The sequence below is a fragment of the Oppia nitens genome, unplaced genomic scaffold (assembly GCF_028296485.1).
Source record: "Oppia nitens isolate AA-2021 unplaced genomic scaffold, nextdenovo-longstitch-racon4-pilon3 scaffold3_pilon_pilon_pilon, whole genome shotgun sequence".
Taxonomy (NCBI): domain Eukaryota; kingdom Metazoa; phylum Arthropoda; class Arachnida; order Sarcoptiformes; family Oppiidae; genus Oppia; species Oppia nitens.
Genome location: NW_026533221.1, coordinates 4,842,949 through 4,863,160, shown reverse-complemented (window position 1 = coordinate 4,863,160; position 20,212 = coordinate 4,842,949). Strand labels below are relative to the sequence as shown.

The 20,212-nt window shown below is 26.2% G+C and overlaps 3 protein-coding genes across 3 annotated transcripts; 1 reads left to right on the top strand and 2 right to left on the bottom strand.

Annotated features, from left to right (window-relative positions):
* Positions 1 to 616: 616 nt before the first annotated feature.
* LOC128958382 (cell adhesion molecule 1-like) lies at positions 617 to 5,663 on the bottom strand. Its single transcript, XM_054304230.1, has 7 exons — positions 5,581 to 5,663; positions 5,251 to 5,525; positions 4,909 to 5,056; positions 4,514 to 4,556; positions 4,051 to 4,073; positions 2,152 to 2,457; positions 617 to 925 (listed from the first exon to the last, which is right to left on the bottom strand). Exons 1-7 carry the CDS (start codon positions 5,615 to 5,617, stop codon positions 711 to 713), a joined length of 1,047 nt encoding a protein of 348 aa, XP_054160205.1. The 5' UTR covers positions 5,618 to 5,663; the 3' UTR covers positions 617 to 710.
* A 10,460-nt stretch (positions 5,664 to 16,123) lies between these two features.
* On the top strand, positions 16,124 to 17,749 carry LOC128958376 (serine--tRNA ligase-like). The gene has a single exon (XM_054304223.1). The coding sequence runs from the start codon at positions 16,283 to 16,285 to the stop codon at positions 17,717 to 17,719; it is 1,437 nt and encodes a 478-aa protein (XP_054160198.1). The 5' UTR covers positions 16,124 to 16,282; the 3' UTR covers positions 17,720 to 17,749.
* LOC128958372 (ATP synthase subunit alpha, mitochondrial-like) lies at positions 17,735 to 20,138 on the bottom strand. The gene is made up of 7 exons (XM_054304218.1): positions 20,028 to 20,138; positions 19,810 to 19,908; positions 19,494 to 19,745; positions 18,621 to 19,430; positions 18,393 to 18,557; positions 18,152 to 18,296; positions 17,735 to 18,092 (listed from the first exon to the last, which is right to left on the bottom strand). Exons 2-7 carry the CDS (start codon positions 19,885 to 19,887, stop codon positions 17,860 to 17,862), a joined length of 1,683 nt encoding a protein of 560 aa, XP_054160193.1. The 5' UTR covers positions 19,888 to 19,908; positions 20,028 to 20,138; the 3' UTR covers positions 17,735 to 17,859.
* Between the last annotated feature and the right edge of the window lie 74 nt (positions 20,139 to 20,212).

The window sequence follows — 20,212 nt, the reverse complement described above, 5'->3', positions numbered from 1 at the left end:
TATTTAAAAGATATTTATGATTAAAATTTATTATTGGAAGTAAATGATATATTCATATTAATCAATAGATAATTTTGAGATTCATTTCACACTTTTGAATATTTAATAATATGATATAAATTGCATATATTTTCCATATAACGATCAAAATTAATCTATTATTTATAAATAAGAAATCATTTATATGTATATTTTATTATATTTATAAATAAACTTAATTATAAACTAAATATATTTATATATACAAATATTTATATATACAAAGCAAATAAAAACAAGAAAATAAATTGAGTCCTCAATAATGTGTTTTATATTTACTATATATTATATACACAATAATAACTAATCAAAGATAATCAGAGAGAAAGCGAGCAAATGTTATGAACTCATATATTGTATTATATTATTATATATTATTTTACAATCAGTTATAATAAATCCAAATACAGGCAAATGTCAATTCAATTTAATGCCTCACTAGACATATGAGAGTATTATTTGCCGCTTCTTTATAATACCTTTCCAATGGAATGATACCAATATATAGATATCTATTTATATCGTATATTATATAATATAAACAAAAGTAAGTATAAGTAATATCAATGAATCCGATGATAGAGAGGATAGAGTTTGTGAGATATAATGATTTCGATGTTGAGATTAACTGTTGGTTAGACATCACATCACATGCTAGTTGTGACCACTTTTCATGTATGTCTCACTAAATTAGTTGCTGTTGTATACGGCAGTGATTGCATTGTATTGAATGCAGCCATCAATAGGCTAAACATTGTGATAGCAATAATGGTTGGTCTGAGTTGAGTGTTTGGTTGGCTTCTGGTTCTGCCAGCACTGGCATCACTAGAGGTCTGGTCGATGAATGGCTGGTCGTTCTGTATTCTACTCGATAATCGCTTCTCTCCTATGATATACCAAATATATAACAATAATTTATAATATGTATTATATAACGATATAAAACAATAAACTTGATTAATATGATTGCACACAACCATTTCGGTTCAGTTATTTGAAAAACATTTGTAAAACTAAATTATCTGCACTTAAATTGCTTTCTGTTGTCTATTATGTTTGTTATGTTTGTTTAAAAAACAGTTTACTGTTAAATGTTTTTTTTAAAATCTTTAAACGTTTATATTTCTCATCCCATCTGCTTTACCGTTTACTGGAATTAAAGAAAAGCAAATAAAAAATAAATCAATTGATTTTTATTTTGCTAAAACTAATTCCCGTTTATTTAGACTCCAATTTGCTAATCATATCATTTATATTAATAGTAATATATATTATTTAATAAAATTTAATAAACCACAAAAATACTAAAATTAAGTCTCATATTAATATGAAAAGTTTTTGTGTGATTATACAAATAACCCATCATTTTGATTATGGTTTAGTTGTTTATTATGTTTTGTTTTATTATTATTGAAAGACAAACATTTTCATTATTATAATGTCAAATAATCTGTAAATATATCGTTTGTGTGCTATTATATAACCCAATGTTAGATAATAGCAAAAGAAAGTATAATAGAGTTTATGTAAAGGGATTAATCCTATTATGACTTTGATATGTAATACGATTATAGTTTTGCAAAGCATTCACTTTATGAAAAGTTAATACAATATTAAGATACAACTCATAGATGATATTGTCTGAGATAAAAACATAACCATTAGAGACAATGTTGTATTTATTTGGCATAAATGGAAAGGGGGTTGAATTAGGGTTGAGTTAGGGTTGAGTTAGGGTTGAGTTAGGGTTGTTAGATGTCCTTAAAACAGATGATTTTCTCAAACTTAGGCTCAAATTCAATACAACATTTTAGTACATCCATCGGAAAATAATATAATGCTATGACATTTTGAAAAATTATAAAAATATTCTAGTACTATTTATTTTATTTTTATTTTAGAACTTAGCAAAAAAAATTAATATAAAATTATTTTTTTAAAATATTTTGAAATATTTGACATAATTAAAAAATTAATTAAATAAATATAAATATTTATACTCTTGTTCCTCCCATTTCTATATTAATACAATGTCCTCCTAATTGAAAATATCATTTAGCAATCCTTAAGTTGGATATATGTGTAAAAATATACATTAGTAGTGATACATACCCTGTAAAACGTGAACATATAGTGAAGTTGGCTGAGCATTACTGGCAGCACACGTATAATTGCCGCTATCGTGCAATTTGGCCGATCGTATGACAAGACGTGAGACAACTGAATCACTTTTGGACGAGTCTTTTTGGATGGTTATGTCACCCCTTCCTACTGAATCATAATTTATCATACGTTGGTTGTGATACCAGAAAACATAAGCTGGCGTTTCAGGTGAACGTGATATAACACACGTCAAGTTTATTGTGGCACCGGTACGTACAAACACATCGGGCTGACCAATCATCTCAGCCACCGGTACTATAATAAAGTATATCACATAAGATATTGTTTTATACTATATATACAGTATATTCAGTAAATAAATTATATATAACTAGTTATATATTATACAGTATATACTAAACATTAATGCACCAATTAGTTATATAATAATAAATTGCTAAATAAACATATTCTTTACTAAACATTAATCTAAGTTATATTCCTTATATTTAATACAATTCATATAAACTAAAAAATATAAAACTAATTACAATTTACTAACTAAATGATTATTTACAATATAAATACTATATATATAAATACAGAATGTTTCACTTTTTAAGTTATCTCAAATATACTGTCATCAGTAATAGTTTAGCCATTCATCTTAGACATATCAATTGAAATATGTTTGACATAAATGTTTATATGAAACAGCATATAAACATGGTTAAGCAAGGTTTTGGATTTTAGAGGGGGGTAGACCGGGGTAAAATTTACAAAATTCTCGAAAAATCTTGGGGGAGGGGGTATTGGGTGGGGTAAGATTTTTATTGCATTTTTAAACGGCATTTTTTTCAAAAATCCAAAATCAAGGGGGGGGTCAAGAGAAAATTCCCTAAAAATTCCTTAAGTTCCCGAATATTCCCATGTAAATTCAATAAAATTTCCAAAAATATAAAAAAAACTTAAAAATTAACAAAAACTTAAATTTCAACAAAAAATTAATTTTTTTTTTAAAAATTTTAAAAATTAATAAAAACTTAAATTTTAACAAAAAATAAAATAATGTATTTAAGATTTAAAAATAGTTGATAAAAGCATTAATGATACACTATGAGTTATTTTTAGTATTTTAATAATTTTTAACTTTTAACATAATTAATTTTTTAAATAATACTTAATGTTCATAGTTTATAGATATATAATTTTATTTTTTAATGTTATTTTTATATAAATAGTGACTGAATACTAATTATTAAATTCAAAATTTTAAAGATTTTTTAGTTTAATATTTTAATTAAAATTATGTTATTTTTTCATGAGTTTTAACGTTATTTTAACTATTTTATTTATTTTTAATCAATAATTAGATTCATATAAATTTTAAAAACATATAAACACCTAAAAAAACTAAAATTAAAATTTTTAAACTTCAAAAAAATTTCGGCGCCGAAATTTTAGGGGGGGTCATTTCTCCTCGTTTTTAAGCGACAATTTTTCCCATTTGGTCAAAAAGTCTGGGGGGTAAAATCCCAAAATCTCGATCCTAGGGGGGTATTTTGGCCTTACCCCCTACCCCCTTACTTAACCCTGCATATAAACTACATATCTAAATCAAGTGTAAGCCTTGGGTCACAATTATTGTTAGCTTTTGTATACTATATTTCTAACTATTGTACTGTAATTCCGTGCCATAAATCCAAATGTTTTGTGCAAAATTTGACTAATTTCCCTCAAAAAATATATTATACAGAATATGAGAATATGTTACATATTAAAGAATATTTATATACAGTATTATATATATATATATTCAACAACAAAAATATTTTGTAATAGAAAGACATGTAAATTTTAATGTTTTATAAATAACTAATAATAAGTAATTATAAATATTAAACATACCGACAACTTGTAAATTATAATACCTGAAATAGAGTGTAATAATTAGTCTTTTCATTTGAAAAATCATTATAAATAACAATTTAAAGCAAAACAATAAAAAAATATAAGTTTAATTATGGTAATAATGATGTATAGATATTTTTTAAAAACTTGATATCTGGTATGGTATGGTATGGTATGGTATGGTATGGTATGGTATGGTATGGTATGGTATATGTAATATTTTGTACGCTCTCTTAAATGCTTATCAAATCAAATGCCACTAACATTCATAAATAGGGCAAAAAATAATACTAAAAAAAATAAAAGTTGAATCATATATAATATAAGAGACAATTGAAATAAAATACAATAAACTCTACTCTCTTGTGTTGTGAACAATAATAAAGTGTATTTGCAAAATATAATACATTATTATCATATATAGCATATCATATATTATTAAATAATACGATATACTTACTGACTTCGTGGGGGATCTGAGTTGATTTGACATTCATATAGACCTATAAATTAAATATATAAATATATAAACATATAAAATATAAAATATTGTAAAATATACATTACATTTTTCTTTTAATATTTGTTTTGTTAATAAAATCAATAGTAAATTAAAATAAAACAACATATATTATTGTCTGCTCATAATTATAATAATAAGTCAGTATTAAATTATTATTATTGGCTGTTATAAGAAATAAAGTTATATTGAGAGTTATAAATATGAAGTGAAGTGACATATAATAAAACAAAAATGCAATGATTTATTGATGAAGTGTTGAGAAAATTGGGATATATTGTATATACTGTAGTGTAGTGTACTGTAATATATATCAATATTATATAAGTGTATACCTTCATCGGTGGGAACGACATGTTTGATTTGTAGGGCCCAGTCATTAGATTGTAGAGTTCCGTGTCGTATAACAAAGCGGTCGTCAGATATATAAGTGAGAAGACCTACTGTTAGCAAATGGAAATCACGTAAACGAATCCATGAGACCTAAAATTAATTGTTGAATACAGTATTTATCATTTTGTTGATACTATACAATCATTAATGAGATGAACAAATGCAAGTGATGCCAATTCATGACAATCAATGCCTAAACAAATGCATTGCTATCGTAATGCACTAGCAATTGATTGCCATTAAATGGCTCAATGAGTGTGATATATCTATAGACTAAGTCTAACCATTTTATCGCCTATGGGTTCGACAATACAGTGCAGATACACGGGATGACCGGCCTGTGCGGTCACGTTCTTGGGAACAGCTCTTTCTTCATGCATTCTTAATTGATTTAAGCTATTTAATGGTATGGAATGAGATGATGACAATGACAGTGATGATGATTGTAGTGATAATGACGATGAAGATGATGGCACCGGTAATAATGATTTTCGAGCCGAGTTGTCATTGTCGACGACAAACGGATCGTTTAGTTTTGAAACTCCATTTGGTTGTTGGCCTGCATTTGAATAATGCATTAGAAATATGCAAATAATTTTCCGTTTGACACAAACATGATATTTGTTTGCTTGAAATCAATTTATATGTCATTCTTATCTGTCATAAAATGTTCACTACTTCTATGCCTCAAAAAAAACTACACCAAAACGTCTGATACATTCAACCATAGCTCACACTGTTTTGTTATTATGTTATGTTTGCAAACGTTATATAACTTATATTGATTCAGTGAAATAGAGAGTAAGAGAGAGAGAGAGAGAGAGAGAGAGAGAGAGAGAGAGAGAGAGAGAGAGAGAGAGAGAGCTAATGTAATGTTCCAGTTCTCGCATTTATGCGCCCATTCATACCGTCATTGCTATCGCAATATAAGCTAATATCATACATAAGCCATCCTTTTATATTTAAGGCATCAAAACGACACATCGATCCAAACGACTTATAACAGGACATTGAATGTAATAATATGTGAAACAAAAGCTGATGTATGAAATGATATTTATGCTAATCCGCAATACAATTAAGTGAATGCTATTTGCTGTAACTCTATTGATGACAAACTTTCTTAACTCACGACACCTTTTATAATATCATAGCTTATAATATCAATATAAAGCATATCTTAGGATTTAATATATAATTTAACACTTAATTTCTAACATTTCTTTTAATCGATTAGTGTTTCTCTTGTTTTTTATATTAAATTGAATTTAATTTTCTAAACTTCTTATCTTACTATAGATATATTTAAGTATTTTCGACAAATATAAATGTTTAGAAAATCAATAATTAAAAGAAACTCCTAATTGTTTTGAATTAATTCATAATATAAATGTTTTTATAAGTATAGCCTCTGTCTCTCAAAACCAGTGTTTTATAATAAGAATGAAAAAACTTCTACTTTTTATTTATAAATTATATATCAATGGACTACTCGTATGCATAGCAAAGAGTATTGAAATCGCATGAATTCAATACAATGTCTGTTATTATAACATAAAATCAATAATCGTTTCTCCCGTTTCTTTCCTAACGTTTCTCATTACTCTATAATCGGGTATTGCCTACAAAAATATCAGCCCATTCTTAAAGTCAGAGATTGTATTCACACATAAAGTGTATATTTTTTGCTATTCATTTCCTAAAGATTTCATAAATCTTTTTGAAATTTGTTTAAAGTTTTATTTAAAAATTTTATTTTTATTGCATTACTAGAGATAAGAAAAAGCTCTGAAAAAATAATTGACAAAAAATATTCCAAATTTTTTCAGACAAAAATTTAAGACCTATTTTTGCAAATAAAAAACAAAATTATTTTGAATTCGAGATTAGTGACAGTCATTCATAAATTTACCAGTTATTGGAAAATCTCAATATTTTGTGATAAGTTTTCTCATTTAATCTATTATTACTTATTTGTGAATTACATAACAAACGCCTCTTAGAAAGGAAAGGGTAGAGAAAGAGACCACTCATTTGCACTGAAAGAATGTATTCATATAAGCAATTGTTTGGTTAGAAAGTGAACTCTCATCTTATAAATTGACTGAAATTGCTGTCAACTCAGTTGGTTTACCCCACACTCTATGACAGACAATAACAGACATTTATAGACAATGTTTGGATGTTTGGACATTCATTTAAAAAGCAATAAGATTCACATATTAATAGACTATTACTATAGATATAATGTAATGTTAGTATTTGTGAGTGTTTGAGTGAGTGAGTGAGTGTGTGTGTGTGTGAGTGAGTGAGTGAGTGAGTGAGTGAGTGAGTGAGTGAGTGAGTGAGTGAGTGGGTGAGTGTGTGAGTATGTGCTTTCAAAACAGTAATAAGAAATAAACTTAATATTTAGTTAAGAAATGGTATGACAAGAATGTGATTCCAGTTTTGCAATTAAACCTAAATTGTTATCTCATTCTTGTCTCTAATCAATAATCAGCTCTTAATTCCGATTCTTAGCATTCAATCACTTAATATAATTTCTTTGATTAAAGTTTTAATTTTTGTTTCTTCTCTTTGTTTATGTTTTTATTTCATTAAATTAATTGCTGATAAAAGCAATACTATTCTAATCAAATAAAGTAAAAACATTTCAATTTATTTGAAAACAATAATTGGTAAAAAATGTTGTTATATAAATTTTAAAAAGTGTTATATTGAATTTATATATCAAAAAAAAAAGTTTTATATTAATATATTATAACATAAAAATATTTAATGCTTAATATACATGTAAGTTATACTGTATAATGTAAGATATTATTATTAATACATTAAGTAATGTTAAAATTTATAAGTCAAAATGTTTAATAAAATTATTTTCTCATAGATATGCGTCAGTATTTCATTTATCACATTTGTTAAAAACTTTTTAAAATAATTACATTTTTAAACAAGGTAAAATTATATATTAATAATGAATTTGATGATTTATAAAAAATAAATGGTGTATATGTATTTGGTATGATTATAATACTCATTAACCAAACTAATACAATATAATCTATTATTACTTACAATTTTATGACCTATTAATAGTAACACTTACTAATTTATAACTTTATATAAAATTGATTAATACATTTTCTAATTATTTAAATAATTATAACAAATTTGGCTTTTTGTGTTCACTTTGAAACATAAGCGACACTTTAATATTATAGTGAATGTGTTATATTTAAATGTGTTATAGTATGACAGTAATGGTATTCAAACCAATTTGAATGATGTAAACAAAACTAAAAATTAATTTTCAACATTTACTGGTCTTTTATCTCATGAATATTCAACTGAAGCCTTCAAACCCGGGATCTAATTATCAAAATTATGATTTATAGTGTTTTAATGTTTACAGTGTTTATAAACTCAATTAAAGTCAACATTTATTGTAAACCAATTAATAAATTTCTAATTAATTTAGGAGTATTTATATAAAATAGTCTTATTTTTTATATTTATCATAAATTTAAAATCTCGATCATGAAATTTTGGTTTTCTATATTTTTAACATTAGTAAAAAAGGTTAAATATTTTTTTTAATTTTCCAAACAACAACAAACAATACAATACTTGTCTAATTAGACTAATAACAACAATAGCTACTAAAATATCATACAATGAAAGTCGTTAAAGTAATTTCAAATGATTTCTGTGTTTCGGCACTTTTGCTCAACTAATGGCTTTTTCCTTTGCAAATGACTGTCCAAACATTTATTATTGATTTTTTAATTTTATTTTTTTAATAATTCACTTAATTTAAGTTACAATATAATTTAAATTAATATCTACATATAAAGTTTACAATATATATTTTCTATATACATATTTCATTATAATAGTAGAATAAGTAAAAATACATTATTAAACTTTAATTTACAAATTAATCAAATTAAGAGAAAATTATTAATTTATTCTTATTTGTAGCTATAATTAAAAATAAAGCATTAATAAAGTAAAAACATACCTTAAAAAATAAAAATTAACATTAAATTAATATCATTCATGGAAACATAAAGATATTATTTATCTTTAATATATTTAAATAAATTATAATATAAAGAATAATGTACTATATATGTACAGTATATATACTATATATTTACCAGTATACTTAAAACTAATTTTAAATTTCAGTGCAAATTTTCACATAAACGATAATATATATATATATATTCTTTTAGATTCTCATATATACTATATTATAGTAACTATAATATTTTAAATTTAAATAAACTTAATATTATGAAAATCTAGAAAAAATATATTGAAAATGACAAAAAATTACCAAACAATTTACAAAATTTGTATTTTACTCAACACGATTAATATAACAATATTTATTTGAATATTACAATCTGACTTTATTTAAATTTATGTCTTATAACTAAGTATTATATTACATGTTTGCCAAAATAGTTTTAAGAAAATTTGAAATATTCAGAAAATAGTAATTCTGCAATAAATATGAAACTAATATAGTTATGCACACAATGTTTGCTATTAAATGCAATGTTTATGGCTTTTGAAATATAAACACACAAAAGGAATACAAATATAAAAAATATGTATTTATATGAAGTTATATTAGATAAGTATAGAATATATCATCAAATAAAGCGATGTCTTATCATTTAAATGGATATATCTATATCTTTATATAAAATTGTATTTTTCAACTATTTAAAGTTATTTTGAAGATAATTAACATTTTATCAATGCTTACAATGCAATCATATGCCACTATTTACTTAAATTCTATACTCTATCGTCAAATCGATCAAATGATGTGTATTTATTGAATAAATTGAATATAAGATGACATAAATATTTAGAGAAGTGTTGGTTAATGGAGAGCACATCAGCCTTTAGAGAGATTCATAAATTTTAATAAATTCATTTGATTATATAAAATGCATTAAAATAAAGTTATTCTCTATACTATATAAAAAACTAGTGAGAAAAGCATTCATTATTGATACGACAGTGTATTTTTACTTTATGTATACAATGTATAGTTTATAGTTCAGTACAAGTACTCTATAACTGTAGTCACTATTTTGAGAAAATTTCAACAAAAACACATCAAACACATACAAAACATTGAGAAATAAATGACAAATTATTTAAGACATAGAATATTCTGAGCACGTGTTTATCAGATTATACTTTTGTTGCAAAAATACTAATATATAAATGATATCCATTTTGAGGTAATAGGATGTGTATCAGCTATACTGTAATTTATGTGTACAATATTTCCTATATTTTCAGTAATCTATCAAATTCAACAATGAATATTAAGGTCATATTTTTTTATTTAAATATAGAGTCTATTTGTTTGTAATTTATCTGAAACTTTTAATATTATTAAAAATAATTTTATTTCAATTCAAGCATTTTATATTATTGTCATTTTCGATAGTAAATAAGTTATTCAATATTTTATGTAAATTATTTATATAAGAAAGTTCATTATCTCTAAACTATTATTATATATTTATCAATTTTTACTAATATTATTTTTATTATATTATACCGGTATATTTTAAAATTTTTTACTGATTATGTGCTGATCGTAAATAACTTTTTTATGTCAAAAAACAAATATTATTTTATATGAATATTTAAAATATTAATATAAGAGCTTTCATCTGCTTATTTCGTGAAAAACATACAAAAATGATATAAATTTAAGAATTTTATTTAAATTGTAATTTTCTGTAGTTTTTTCAACAAAAAAATCTAATTCTGAAAATTATTTAATAATAATAATATCTATATATAATTCCTGACAATTTGACTTAAATAAATATTTTTAGATTTTCCGATATTTGTTAATTTAAATTATATCTTAACAAGTAGTGATTCTCATCGATATATTTATATGTCATGGCATACAATATTGTATACAAGTATTTTTTAAAATATATATATTGATAACAAATGTTTAATTTGTTGACAAAGATGATAAAATTTGCGATATACAGTAATGTCTCTATCAAATTATCAAAAAATATATATTATATTTTTTGATTGAAATTTTTATTTAATTCAAAAATTAAATTTTTCAAAAGTTTCAAATTACAGATAATAAAAGATAAATATCACATAAAAATTTCTTTGCGAAGCGTTTAGAAAAATTGATTATACTTTTGATGGTTTAAAGCCAAAAAAATATAAAGTCTATCTCATCTCGACTTAAAAATTAGAAATTTTTTAAATTCAAAACCTTATTTTGTAAACCATTTTTCATCATAAAGTTTTCTCCAAAAAAATACACCAAATAATCTAATGAGAAATAAAAATAAGAAAACAATAACTCATATGTGCTTCGATAACAAGAATATAATATAATGACTAAATTCACTATAAAAATAAGTCATTTTTTATAGGATTTTAAAGTTTTGTTAAACTATGTTATTGATAAATCAGTACCAAATACTGTAATTGGTTATAATATATGTATTTGATATATACAGGATATTATATATATTAAATTTAAGTTAGGTTTATATATATTTTTTAATTAAATTTATTAAGGTTATGTATATTTATAGTATCAAATTTATCATAATATATATATATATTCAATTATACTATAATAAGAATAAACATTGATTATAATGATAATGATAATAATACACTACTATTAGCATATTTTGTTGTTACACTCAAATAACATATGGTAAAGTTATATAAAATAATTTGCATCCACTCAAACATCACATTATTATTTTCCTAACATACTGTACATGTACTATACATAAATATATATAACAAATAATATTAGATAAATAATAGGTGGTAATGCCATAAATACTTGATCAAAGCTAATAAAAAATTAAGTATTTATCTGAATTTGAGTAAACTTTTGTATAACTAATAAGAAAATAGTATATTTCTAAAACATAGTTTTTATAATATAATGTATAGTATAGACTGTATATATCATATATAGTATGATGAAAGGAAACGGCCATTTGATGGTTTATTATATATATATATTGGGTCTTATTTTTTCGTAAAAATGCATTTAAAGGGAATTCTTAGTGATTATCCAATACATTGAGTCAATGGGCTATCATTTCTTTGTTATATAAGTTAAATGAACCTAAATATTAAAGACACGATAAAAGCTGAAAATAAGAGAAAACAATTCATCCCTTTGAATAGCAAAAGCTTTTATGTCAATCATTTTGAACATTGATTTTCACGCAAAACCTTTTATCAAAATATTATATATAAAACACATTCACTATTGAAAAGGAAAATCTATTTTAATTGATTCAAATATTTTGTTTAAGACACGTATTGTCTTAAGTAATGTATTTAAATAACGATTGAGATTCATGTCGTAGACTTGTCATTAATTATTAGACAATAATTAAGTTGTTTTATTTGATTAAAATCATAAAAAGCTGTATTTCTATGTATCACTTAGTCATCCATTTATATACAGTACATAAAAAATATATATAATGTGATTTCTATTACATTGATTTGTATTAAAAAACATTGATTGGTTTGACATTATCTCTGTAATGGGTTGGTCTCTATCGACCCTTTAGTAACACCAAATGAAGTCAAGCGACACATTATTTCTTTAATAGTAATTTTCAATCAAAAAGTCTATTGCATGTCTTTAATCCATTGTATCCATTGTGTCAACTAATTGATAGGTCCGACCACAGTATAGAAGAGGTCATCCGATTGATGGGACCATTGAATTAAAAGATATATATTTAGTTAAGTTCTTCAAACTATTATTTTGTGAAGGAATGGCGTGAAAATGAGAGGTCATTGAAGAAAAGGACAATTAATCTACTTTTGCTTTAACTGAGAAATGATATGATTTAATATATTAATGAATTGATTATAATAAAAACAGATCTCATTTAAACGCACTTTAATACATAGATTAACTTTTCTGGCTATTTTACGTTTGTATACAAATAAATAATATTTATTGATTTTTACAATAAATAATTTTTTGCACGTATCTAACTGGAAAACCAAACTTTATGAAAACCAAATAAATAAATGAAATAAAATCAAAGCTTAATAACTTTAATAAAATCAATCAATCAAAACTCAAATACTATAAAATATAATACAATTTTTTAATTTATTTAAAAAAGTAATTCAATTTACTATATAATACAACACTAATAAGTCTATTGTTAAAAATCAATTTAAGCAATAAAAACAATAAAAATTATCCTATTTTTAAATCTCTCTCTCTATTCCTATTCACAGTATTTGCCTGTCTGTCGATTTCCTTTTGATTATTTTTTTTGCAAAACAAACTCATAAAATAAGTTAATATATATTATAAAGATCATAAAACATTAAATGGTTAAACAAATCACAAAATCATAATTCAATCACATAATAATATAAAATTAATATAATTTAAATAAAAAATAATATAGATTTGACTATTAAACTATATGAATATTACATATATATAATTATAAGGTATATTTATAACTATTTATATTAATTAGATTTTTAAATAAATTCTTAAATACTTTTGTTAGTAATTTATAACAAAATGTAAGCATTTATTAAATAGTAAAACACATACTGATATCCAGATATGGGAATTAGTCAACAATTTGATTCCCAAATGTGTTGTCATTTATTTGTATAACAGAGTACTATTGTATATAAACAATAAATTGACTATTTGTTTGCTAAGAAAGTTACAAACATATGTTATATAACAACACAATTAATATTAGATTTAAAGTCAAATTGTCGATCAAGTTATTTGTTAATTATTAAAAATATTAGACAAATACGAAAGCATTAAAAATTAGTGTTTTAGTGCTAAACAAATGCATAAAAGCAGTTCACAAATAAGTTGAGTCTAAATATAGCCGATTTGGTTAACTGTTCACTCAATCTCCCATCTCTTTCGCAAACACTGTCTTTATAACAATTTTTATGCCTATCTATTGAAGGGAACGACGTCTCCATTTAGGAGCTACTGTACTGTCCTATGAAAAAGTCATTTATGAAACTCAAAACTCACACAAAATATAGTTTTTTATAGATTTATATTATCAAATAAAAATGACTTTGAAATCATAAAAATTAAACATTTAATCGATTTTACTACACTTATTATAAATATATTTAGCAAACAAATATCAGATTTAATGAGTTTAGCAATTAATTGCTTATTTTTATTAGTAATTATATGTAAACAAATAAAAAAAATGCTTAATTTAGTTGAACTTACCGCTTGAAGTGATATGACAACATATTAAGGACATAATAATAAAAATTAAATTTTTATTTATAATGTATATATTCATAATAAAATTAGTTCACTGTAGTTGTAAATCATTATTATATTATTGTTGGCCACAAATTATTTTTTAAAAATCAAACGTTTATTGAGTTCTATAAATATTAAATAATGCAATATATATATTGTAATGATTTAAACATCAATTTTAAAGTTGGGTAACACATACATACACAGAGACACTAACTTTGTTAACACATTTAATATTGATAATGATTTTTATGGTGTTAATAGTATAGTCACTCTTCAATATTTGTAAATATATAAACTGAAAAACTTAAGTGAGAAGAGAGCGACTCTAAGAGGGATAGCATTGGATTATCAGATGATGTGATATATCTGTGGTAAAGGGCATCACATCTTACTATAAGTACATGAGTTTGTATAGCGTTTAGAGCACAGACTCGGGACTCTAGTTTCACTTTACATCACAACTCAGGCAACGCTTGCTATGTATTGAATGGCACAGACATGCTATGAGGCGACGCCACACACTATTAGCTATATATTCACTAGTATTGTATATTACAGTACACTATATGAGATAAGAGGCATCTCCAGGGACTAAATATGTGTCTCCCAGTGTGTGAGTCAGCTCAGTTAGCCTGAACTCAGGCTGACTCAGCTTAACCACAGCTTTTTTGGCTCCAAATGATAGCATTCGCCTATAATTTACTTTATATCATATCATATCATAATAAGCACTGTTTAGTTAGCATTTAAAACAAACCCCAATACAACTGTATTGTTGTGAATCAAAACATTTGGCACTTTAGAGACAAAACAACTGATGAATAAATAGTTTTTATGTTTTATTTTGATAAACAAATAATTCAATTTATAACTTAATCATATAATTATCTCATAAATTATATATTAGATTTTATTTTCTCTAAATTATTTATTTATTACAGATATAAATCTGGAGTTTGTGGTGACCACAGAATTTAATTTTTTAAAATATTGTTTCGTTTGAATTTTATTTTTTTCATACAAACAATGATAGAGGAAATGCTTTTTTGTCATAATTTAACAAACATTAAATTCAGCGAAAAAAATGTTAAACTCATGAAAAATTAGTAAAACGGATGCTATGAAAGTCTGTAGACATGAGACTAATGAAAGTCAATGAGTGTCTATACTTGTCGTCAAATATTTACTTTATAATCAAATAAATTTAACAAAACAAAAAAGTTTTTTGCACTAAAAATTTTACAGTTAACTACAGTATATGTTATAGACTTTCATTTATTTTAATCATTATTTTATTAACAATAAAAGCAGAGTTATGTGTAACTTTTGTGTGTATATAAAAACTATTAACTGTAAGTTTAATACTGTTTTATACTGTAGTTTCAAATATTTGAGTAGATTTTTTCCCTATTATTACTTACAGTTACTTAAATAAGAGAGTTAAGAGAGAGAGAGAGAGAGAGAGAGAGAGAGAGAGAGAGAGAGAGAGAGAGAGAGAGAGAGAGAGAGAGAGAGAGAGAGAGAGAGAGAGAGAGAGAGAGAGAGAGAGAGAGAGAGAGAGAGAGAGAGAGAGAGAGAGAGAGAGAGAGAGAGAGAGAGAGAGAGAGAGAGAGAGAGAGACTTATTATATGGTCTGAAAATAAAAACATTTTGCGATATAATAATAATAATGGTATTTATGTAATCCTATTATAGATATTGTGGTTTTGAATGAAACTTCAAATTAATTAATAATATTATTACTAAAGAGTATTACAAAAGAATTTGATGTAAATTATAGTCAATGTGTTAGTCATTGTCGACGACAGATGTGGACACAGATCAGTCTCAACAATGCATTACAACATTTGAGACAACATTTGAATGACTTGTTTGTCGTCACAAATCGTAATTATCGGTCATTTCGGTGACACTTCTGGACCATTCAAGTGATATTATTTGATATTATAGTGAATATCTCTTGATTCATGCATTTATTAGTCTTTAAAAGATTAGTTTCTTGTATTGGTGTTGTTAGCGGATCAGCTCACAAATTGATGACAACATTGATGAGGACAATGACAACAACTGAATACACTGACCATCAACTGAAGGATACGATAAATGATCGCATTTTTTCATATCTTTATGTCAGTCCTCGTGTCGGACACATTGTCTACAATGTATTGCAACCCAAATATGATAACAAATACTTGAATAATGTTTTACATAAATTATCTGATATTCAACACAATTGTCACCGAAGAGGACTCGATTGTCATTGGGATTACACACGTCTGGAGAATGATTTAAAGGAAATAATTGAATTGAAGACACAATTGGAGCAAAAATTACAAACAAAACTCAAATTACAGAATAAAATACAATCAAAGAAACGACAAAATAAAGTGATTTCCGATGAATTACAACAACAATACAATACTATTAGTGATGTCATGAAAGATATCTACGAAAAAATTAATGTTTTAGAAGAAGTAGTTATTAAGTTTGTTCTGCAAATACCAAATGACATCAGAAATGATGTAAAACAAGAGTATGAAGTGATCTCCAGTTATGAACCCAAAGACAAAAACATTAAATTATATAAAGTTTTGAATTACATTCAATTGTCATATATTAACAAATGTTTGTTTAATTCAATCATTGGTCCGAAATCTGTTTATTTGAATACAATTGGGACACAAATGAATGACTCGATAATTGAGTTTTTTGGTCAAAGTTTGCGTTGCAATCAATTTGTTGATATATCTGGTATTGATTTTGTTAAGACAGCAGTCATTGAAGCGACACATTATAAAGAGTTGTCTGACTATAAATCAGACAAATTGCAGATCAATGCCAAACATAAGTCAACACACAATCAACAGCTGAATCAAGGCTTGCATTTTGTCGGCAATTCGTCATTTGAGTCCATCTGTGCATTCATTAGTAAAAGACAATTCAATTGGACTCAAGATATTAATGCAATTAAACTGTTATCGATTGGACAAGAATATCAACAATGCTTTACTCAAAATAACTCATTAAATGCAACGATTATTACAAAACCTGATGAAAACTTATCAAACTATCAAATGAATGAATTGAATCAGTTATTATGGAAATGTTTGACACAATTAGACATTAAATGTCGTTCAATACGTACCGGTGCTCAACAGTTAGAAATAAGTCAATTCTCTGGTATAGACTTTCAAGTTTGGCTGAGATCTAAAAATCAATGGTTAACTGTTTGCCAAATAACCCATTATAAAGACTATATTTCTATACGATTGGGTGCTCCAGAAAGTCATATTATAAATGCTTGTTTACACTTATATCCAATTATTATATCAATCATTGAACAAAATCAAACAATTGATGGTAATGTAGAAATACCTCAAATTTTAAACAAATTCTTAATTTAAAACAAAAAGTAGAATAAAAGTTCATTTATTACTGCATTCAATGATATCAATGACTGCAAAATCGCATCTAATTATTTGAAGAACTAAAACAATTTTTATATTTAATTACATTATTATTAAATATTAATTATTGGTAGCCATTAGGCCTGAAATGTTGCCATAAAATCTATTACTATTTTCTTGAGTTTAGCGTCGGTTTCGTCACTAATTTTGCCTTCGTTTGCAATTGTATTCAACATATCCTGATGTGAAGTCTTGATGTGTTGTAAGAACTCTTTCTCGAACTGACCAATCTTTGACGGATCCATTTTATCCAAATAACCTCTTACTCCGGTGTAGATAACCGACACCTGGTCTTCGATAGGCATCGGGACTATAAAGTCAACAATTTATAAGAAATGGCTATAAATTAATTGAGATTCAGTTTCAAACCGTATTGTCCTTGTTTTAGAAGTTCTGTGAGTCGAACACCTCTATTAAGAAGTTGTTGAGTGGCGGCGTCCAAATCTGAGCCGAATTGGGCAAAAGCGGCCACTTCTCGATATTGAGCTAACTCAAGCTTCATTGAACCGGCCACCTATTAACATATATTTATATATTAATATATTAATACATTAATATATTAATACATTAATATATTAATACATTAATACATTAAACAAACTTAAAATACCTGTTTCATAGCTCTGGTCTGAGCAGCAGATCCGACACGACTGACAGATAGACCGACATTAATAGCCGGACGAATACCCTTATAGAAGAGCTCAGTTTCTAAGAAGATTTGTCCGTCGGTGATGGAGATGACATTTGTTGGAATATATGCCGACACGTCTCCGGCCTTAACACATATTTATCATCAATTTTACCACTATTTGTAAATTAAATTTATTTATATTTTTACCTGAGTTTCAATTACGGGGAGAGCTGTCAACGATCCGCCTCCGAATGAGTCATTCATTTTGGCGGCTCTTTCGAGTAATCGGGAGTGAAGATAGAATACATCTCCGGGATAAGCCTCACGACCCGGTGGTCGACGCAAAAGTAAAGACATTTGACGATAAGCTACGGCTTGTTTGGAAAGATCGTCGTAAATGATAAGCGCGTGCTTTCCGTTATCTCTGAAGAACTCTCCCATTGCACAACCAGAATATGGAGCCAAATATTGAAGAGGCGCCGCATCGGAGGCGGTGGCACAGACTACGACTGTGTACTTCATTGCATCGGAATCTGCAAGTCGTTTGACAATCTGAGCCACTGTTGATCTCTTCTGTCCGATTGCAACGTACACACAAAACAACTTCTTTTTATCATCGGTTCCATCATTGAATCGTTTTTGGTTAATAATAGTGTCGATAGCAATAGCAGTTTTACCAGTTTGTCGATCACCAATAATCAATTCTCGCTGTCCTCTACCAATCGGTACTAAGCTGTCCACAGCCTTCATACCTGTAAGCATAGGCTCTTTGACACTAATCCTGGGAATAATACCCGGAGCTTTAAGACCGACACGAGCTCTCTTTGTTGTTTTAATTGGTCCCTTGCCATCAATAGCGTTACCCAAAGCATCGACAACACGTCCCAATAACTCTATACCAATGGGTACGTCTACGATAGCACCGGTTCTCTTAACAATATCTCCTTCTTTGATAAGCTTGTCGTTACCGAAGACCACAATACCGACGTTATCGGGTTCTAAATTAAGAGCCATTCCCTTTGGTGACAAATTGTGAATATTACATATCATTCAAACTTCAAATAATTTGTCAAAACATACCTTAAGACCACTTGAAAATTCCACCATTTCTTCGGCCTGAATATTCTTAAGGCCGTAAACGCGAGCAATACCGTCACCGATGGACAATACTCGTCCGGTCTCATCTAAATTAGCTGAAGCTGTTTGTCCTAAAATTCTCTCCTCCAAAATGGACGATACTTCGGCTCCCGAGGCCTGCAGTTTGGCGGTCGTTGAAATGCACCGCAAAGTATTCATGGCATTCAAGCCAACCGGCGAATAGGCCTTTGATAGCTATTCAATAGAAAATCATTAGTTAAAACTCATATATTATAACAATATATTAATTAAATCTTACATTTTTAAGAAATGAAACCTTTGAGGTCGCACTTCGGCTCAAATTCATAGATCTGACGGCAAATGAACTCAACGCCATTTTGTTGTCCTTCTGGCAAATCTAAGGTTATAACAATTCATTTGTCTATTAATTAGTCGTTTAACAAGTAATAGGTATTTAATAATTGCAATAAATATTAAATCAATGAAATGTGTATCAAATTAAAGTATAATACCGACCAATGTTTCGGTTAATGAATTCAATTAATGGTTAAATCACTTTCAATACAACCAATGCTTACATTCATTGATTGTATGCTTAATGTGAGTCTCAATGCATTCAAAGTGTGACTGAGTCTGCGCTCAACTCAACTAAACCTCAATTAATGTGTTTTGCAATCAATTGAATGAACTATCAATTGATC